This window comes from Elephas maximus, chromosome 11 (assembly GCF_024166365.1).
Source record: "Elephas maximus indicus isolate mEleMax1 chromosome 11, mEleMax1 primary haplotype, whole genome shotgun sequence".
Taxonomy (NCBI): Eukaryota; Metazoa; Chordata; class Mammalia; order Proboscidea; family Elephantidae; genus Elephas; species Elephas maximus.
Genome location: NC_064829.1, coordinates 37,541,318 through 37,547,834, shown reverse-complemented (window position 1 = coordinate 37,547,834; position 6,517 = coordinate 37,541,318). Strand labels below are relative to the sequence as shown.

The window sequence follows — 6,517 nt, the reverse complement described above, 5'->3', positions numbered from 1 at the left end:
TCACCCTGCCTGGAAAAAAGGAGAATGAAGAAAACCAAAGACATAAAGGAAATTTTAGTCCAAAGGAAATTTTAGTCCAAAGGACTAATGGACAACATGTACTACAGCCTTCACCATACTGAGTCCAGCAAATTAATGGTGCCCGGCTAACACTGCTGACTGTTCTGACAGTAATCACAAGAGAGGGTCCCAAAACAGAGCTGAAGAAAATGTAGAACAAAATTCTAACTCTCTCTCTCTCTCACACACACACACAGACACACACACACAAGACTAAGTGCTCCAACGGAGACTGGAGAAATCCCAGGAGTATGGCCCTTGGACACCCTTTTAGCTCAGTACTGAAGTCAATCCTCAGGTTCGTCCTTCAGCCAAAGATTAGACAGGCCCATAAAACAAAACAAGAATAAAAGGGCACACCAGCCCAGAGACAAGGACAAGAAGGCAGGAAGGGGCAGGAAAGCTGGTAAGGGGGAACTGAAGTTTGAAAAGAGGAGAATATTGACATGTCGTCGGGTTGGGAACCAACGTCATAAAACACTATATATACTAATTGTTTAATGAGAGGCTAGTTTGTTCCGTAAGACTTCCTGTAAAGTACAATAAAAAAATGTACATCATATAACCAATTTTTAAATCCGAATAATTTATAGTAAATGCTTATATCATAGTTACTATAGGTCTAACACAGTTAAAATTAATGTTTTTGTATATTTTAACTCAATTCATAAAAGCGCTATAATTATCCCCATCTCATAGATGTGATAACACAGGTAAAAAAAAAAAAAATGGAGGTAAAATTAATTATCCAAGGTCATGGAGTAAACAGCAGAAGAGGTTGGATTTGAACCAAGAGCTTTAGTTCAGAGTTTGAAACTTTTGGTACTATTTTTGGCTGCCTCCTCTACTTTGCTGTCATTACTTCAAGTGTCTAGTACACTAGGTCATTTTATTACTCACCAACATTTTATCTAAAGGGTCATATTAACTTTGTATTATTATTTGAGGCAGAATAGACATATATAACTTTTGGTCTCAGGAAAAAGATTTACGTTTCTTTTCTTTTCCTATATTAAAACAATCTACCGACCTATCATCCATCCATCTTTCTTTCTTTGGGCAATTTAATCTTCGTGCGGTGGGGTAATAATGGGATATATCACAAAGGATTGTAGTGATTATTATTATTAGAACTCATACAGAACCAGTCATCTGGTGAAAATTTAAAATGTTAGCTTTTATTATGTACAGGAGATGATATATGGTAGTGGTTAAACATCAATTATGAAGTCACACTATCTGGGTTTAAGATCTGCATTTGTCATTTATTAGCCATGTAACTTTAAGCAAGTTCTCGTCTTCCATTTTCTCATCTCTAAGATGGGTACAATAACAGAACCTACTTCACTCAGCTGTTTTAAGAACCTGGCACAGAAAACGATTAAATAAATGTTTGCTATTCATGTGTGCAGACTTACAAGTAGCTGCAAATTAACGTGTGTTAGTAGTTTATTTATTTTCTGGCAGATTTGATTGTTGCCAGAAGAGCGAACAAATTCAAATTTGTCTTGAAAGAATTACAGACAGAATGCTCCTAAGAAGGGAGTATAGCGAAACTTTGTCTCACATACTTCATTGTTGTTGTTGTTAGGTACGCTCCAGTCAGTTCTGACTCACAGCAACCCTATGCACAACAGAAAGAACTACTCCCCAGCTCTGCACCATCCTCATAATTGTTGTTATGGTTGAGCCCATTGTTGCAGCCACTGTGTCAATCCACCTCGCTGAGGGTCTTCCTCTTTTTCACTGACCCTCTACTTTACCAAGCATGATGTCCTTCTCCAGGGACTGATCCCTCCTGAAAACATTTCTTAAGTATGTGAGACATAGTCTTGCAATCCTTGCTTCTCAGGAGCATTTTGGTTGTACTTCTTCCAAGACAGATTTGTTCATTCTTTTGGCAGTCCATGGTATATTCGATATTCTTTGCCAATGCCACAATTCAAAGGCATTGGTTCTCACATACTTTGGACATATTATAAGAAGGGATCAGTCCCTGGAGAAGGACTTCATACTTGGTAAAGTAGAGGGTCAGTGAAAAAGAGGAAGACCCTCAACGAGATGAATTGACACAGTGGCTGCAAGAATGGGCTCAAGCATATTAATGATTTTGAGGATGGCGCAGGACTGGCAGTGTTCCGTTCTGTTGCACATAGGGTCACTATGAATTGGAATTGACTTGATGACATTGAACAACAGTAGTTTACTTCACTTTATGCAATAAATATATTCTTGTGTTTTAATAAAGGATTTATAAACTTTATATTTGCTTTATATCATATCTTTAAATCATTAAAATTTTTCCTATTAATAAATATAAAAATTTAAATTTAATTCTGGAGCTTGCTTTTCAAACATCCACTTCCCTACCATGTTCCAATACCCACCTCTTCCAATTTGAAATAAATCGCAATGTTGTATGATATTGCATAATATTAAACCTGATTACAAAGAGTGGCCTATAAATGCAATTTTAGGGAATGGAACAAGGATTGAGATTAGGTTTTGATGATCAAAGGGGGCTTTAAATCTCAGCAAGGAGAATAAAAAATAATTTAAAAGATAAATTTTATACAATGGTTTATAGAAAATTTAGTATATGTTACATACTCTTAGAAATGGAAGGGAGTGTTGACAGCCAATTGGATTATCCTCTATTGCTCTAGCCTCGTCCAAATATATCGTATTAATTATTCTTATCATAAAGCATTGCATTCCCCTGTAAACCAGTTGAAAATTGCTCATTTCTTTATGATATAGCTGATATATAGTTATTCTATTTAATTTTGGAAACCCTGGTGGCATAGTGGTTAAGTGCTATGGCTACTAACCAAAGGGTCGGCAGTTCGAATCTGCCAGACGCTCCTTGGAAACTCTATGGGGCAGTTCTACTCCGTCCTATAGGGTTGCTATGAGTCGGAATCGACTCGAGGGCACTGTTTTTTTTTTTTTTTTTAATTTAATTTTAGTAAGTTTTTCTCAATATTAAATAAACTATATATCTGTAAACTTATATTCCTCATCATTAAGTAAAGGAACCCTGGTTGAGCAATAGTTAAAGCGCTTGACTGCTAACCAAAAAGTTGGCAGTTTGAACCCAGCAGCCATTCCTCAAGAGAAAAGACCTGATGATCTGATCCAGTAAAGTTTACTGCCCAGGAAACCCTAGGGGGCAGCTCTATGATGTCTTATATGGTCCCTATGAGTTGAAATTGATTTGACAGCACACAGCATTAAGTAGCTACAAGCAACTCCTACGTATATATGTAGAGCTTTAAATTACAAGTTATTTTAAGTAACCAGCAAACTAGCATTTATGGTAATTGTGTGTCCAAAACTATGCTAGATGCTATGACAGTGAACAAAATATAAGACATCTTTGTGCACAAAGAGTGGGAGAAAATAAGTGAAGATGAATTAAGAGCTAAAAACTGAAAGACTAATTTTTTTTTTTGGACACTCGAACACATCTTTTTATTATATACTAAATTTAAAAATACAAATCTTATTAAAAATGCTTATCAAACTTTGTATACATAAGTACTGTCAAATACTATTGGATTATGACATTATACACATTTGCTAAGGTTAATTAGAAACAGAACAAAGTAACATTACTTTGCTGATAATGAGTTTCAGAAGTCAAATATTTTAAAGTTTGGCAACTGTGAAGTAGTGATCTGCACAGGAAAATGTTTGCAGAGGTAAAAGAGTTAAAAAAAAAACAAAAAACGGAATAATGCAGATATTTCTGCCCTAAGTGTTAATAACTAGATTTCTTCCTCATCCTCTTAAGTGTCACTATAACAAAAATTAAAGTGCACAAGACCACCAGGAAAACTTGTTTTGGTTATACCCTAACCATACATTACAGCCATCGTGTTGTGCTGCCATATTGAGGGTTTTGACTCTTTTAACGGCTCCTGAGGCTTTGGAAGTTAATTTTGAATGTGGCGAAGGGAAAGGAGGCCAACACTTTCTAAATTGCACCAAATGGCCTTAAAGTGTAAAAACACTGAAGATAAAAATATTAATTTGGGAATAGATTCAAGGAAGTTATCCCTGTCTATTTCGCCCTAGGAATAAAATTAGAATAAAGACCTAGCTTTACCTCTGGAAAAGGCTTACTTAAAATCTGTTCCAAAAGATCAGACATGTGCAGCAAGCACACAATACTGTCAGTTACTGCCCACCATTTATATGCTGCATCATAAATGCCAGGCATAAATACCTGCTCTCTACAGGTTCACAAGAAATACAGGTACTATGGAAGCATGTCATTACTTGACACTAACTTTACTAATTAACATTATAATTTGTAAAAATAGGTCACCACCATACAATCAAAAAAGAGGAGAAGGAAATCTGCTAGTCTACAAAAGTGCTCCTTTTGGCTTTCAAACCCAATAGCTTAATTTTGGGTAAAACAAGATTGTAAAGTAAAACCATCAGTTCTAAATAAGCGGATGATACCATATATACATACGCAAACATATTATATTTAAATTTCAATGCTGATTTCATACTAATGTACTAGTACAAACCATTTACAGGAAATATTTCATCAGGCTTATTTACAAACACACAATGAATGACAAAGATACAGAAAATTTTAAAAATTGCTGATAACTGCAGCCATTTAGCAACAGAGTTCACTAAAGATAAGACAAATTTGCATAATTTAAAAAAAAGAAAAAAGTTTAGTAAGAAACTCTACCACATATATCTATTGGTCACTGGACCTAACAGACAAATAAATGTAATGATCATGATTAAACTTTTATTACTGTTTCTTTTAATAATGTATCAATATGAGGTCTACTTAAAGTAAAAAAAAAAAGTACTACCTACAAATACATATCCTCTCACAATTCAATGAGAATATTAAATTATTCAATACATTTTTTACTCTTGTGGCACATCACACTTGGTAACACTAATAAGGTAGATTTAGATAACACTTAAATCATGATTACGAGTGTTTAATTGAATATTTTCCTTTCTGTAGCTGTGAAATGTAAAGCTTAGATTTGCTTCCATCAGGCCTCTTAAACCAAACTTCATCATGGTTAATTGTTGTAATTACAGCACTCGTAGGACATTCATCTTTTTTATCAATACATATTGTTTGTCCACGTATATACCAGTCACCATCATAATACAGTCTTCCTTCTTCAGACCTAGCACTGTGCAGATGTTTTTCCAATTTCACAGGTGCTAAAGGGATCAGTTCAAAAAGTTCTGTTTTCACTCTGTGTGGACCCAATGTAGCCATTGCCTTCCTAATTGTTGTCCAGTCTTCAAGAATATCAAGATCTTGAAGCATATAAACTATATATGGACCTGATACAACAACTGGCTTCTTTTTGTCAGGACTGAAAGGATCCTCCTCTTTTTTCTTGACTGAAGTTCATCATTCCATAACTCTGAGGTAATATCAATGCTGTGCCTATCCTCTTCAAGCCTTCTTATCTTCTCCTCTAGTTCACTCTGGACTGTATCATATAACAAAACCTTTTCACTCTCACAATGCTGGCGAGAAGCTTGAATTTCACATTCATATTTGTTCTTTACAGATTCTAAGCAGAGCTCTCTATAGATTCCTGCTACCTTTGTACGGATTTGCATGTTTTCTTGTAAAGTTGCCAGTGGTTCCAAATATTCTGGTGCCTTTCCAGCTATGACTTCTTGTAGTTTTGCATCCACCTGACTTAATCGTTCTTTATAAAGCTGATCTTTGAGATCCGTAAACTGTTTTTCAAGATTAGACATTTCATCTAAACATTCCATTCTTCTTCTTTCACAGTCTTCATCATCCATTTCTGAGCTATCTCCATCCTCGGAGACCGACGAGCTCTCGGTGTCCTCGTCCTCGGAGCTGCTCCCCTCGTTCTCAGCGTAGTCCACTTCCATCTCATCGTGATGGTTCGTCTCCTTCTTATCCCCTCGGGAATGCACCGGCATTTTCCAGCCACGCCGTCGCTTCCCACTCCCGGCGCCCAGCCCGGCCACCGCCGCTTCAATGAAGGGCGCGCCGAACGCCCGGACCCACCCCACTGCCGAGCTTGTTCTGAACCCACTCTGAAAGACTAATTTTAAGAGCAACAGAATTCAGAGAAGAGCTCACTATGGGCTGCGACTCCACGGAAAGGGTCAGGAGAGAATCCTCAGGAAAAAGAAAGAAATTGAAAGGCAAAAGCCCTACTGTGGTTGAAAGGAATCTGGACAACAAAACCAAAAAAAAACTTTTTTTTTTTTTTCTTTTTTAAGGACAAAGGAGCTGAAATAATCTCTTCACTTAGAAACCCACAAATCTGTAGTTCTTGGGGCGACTAATAAGATTAAACACTGGAAGACAACCTGTGCAAGCCTTGCAGAAATCTCTGGGAATCAGTACAGGAAAAGAGAGTCAAATTTGGAAGAGAAATATCCCTGTCAAGAGATGAATTCTCTGTGT

The 6,517-nt window shown here is 36.4% G+C and overlaps 1 protein-coding gene across 1 annotated transcript; it reads right to left on the bottom strand.

Annotated features, from left to right (window-relative positions):
- Positions 1–4,971: 4,971 nt before the first annotated feature.
- Positions 4,972–6,135, bottom strand: LOC126085481 (breast cancer metastasis-suppressor 1-like protein). The gene is given in 2 exon segments (XM_049900921.1): positions 4,972–5,448; positions 5,451–6,135. Coding segments are annotated over 2 exon segments (990 nt in total). The 5' UTR covers positions 6,025–6,135; the 3' UTR covers positions 4,972–5,032.
- Positions 6,136–6,517: the final 382 nt, after the last annotated feature.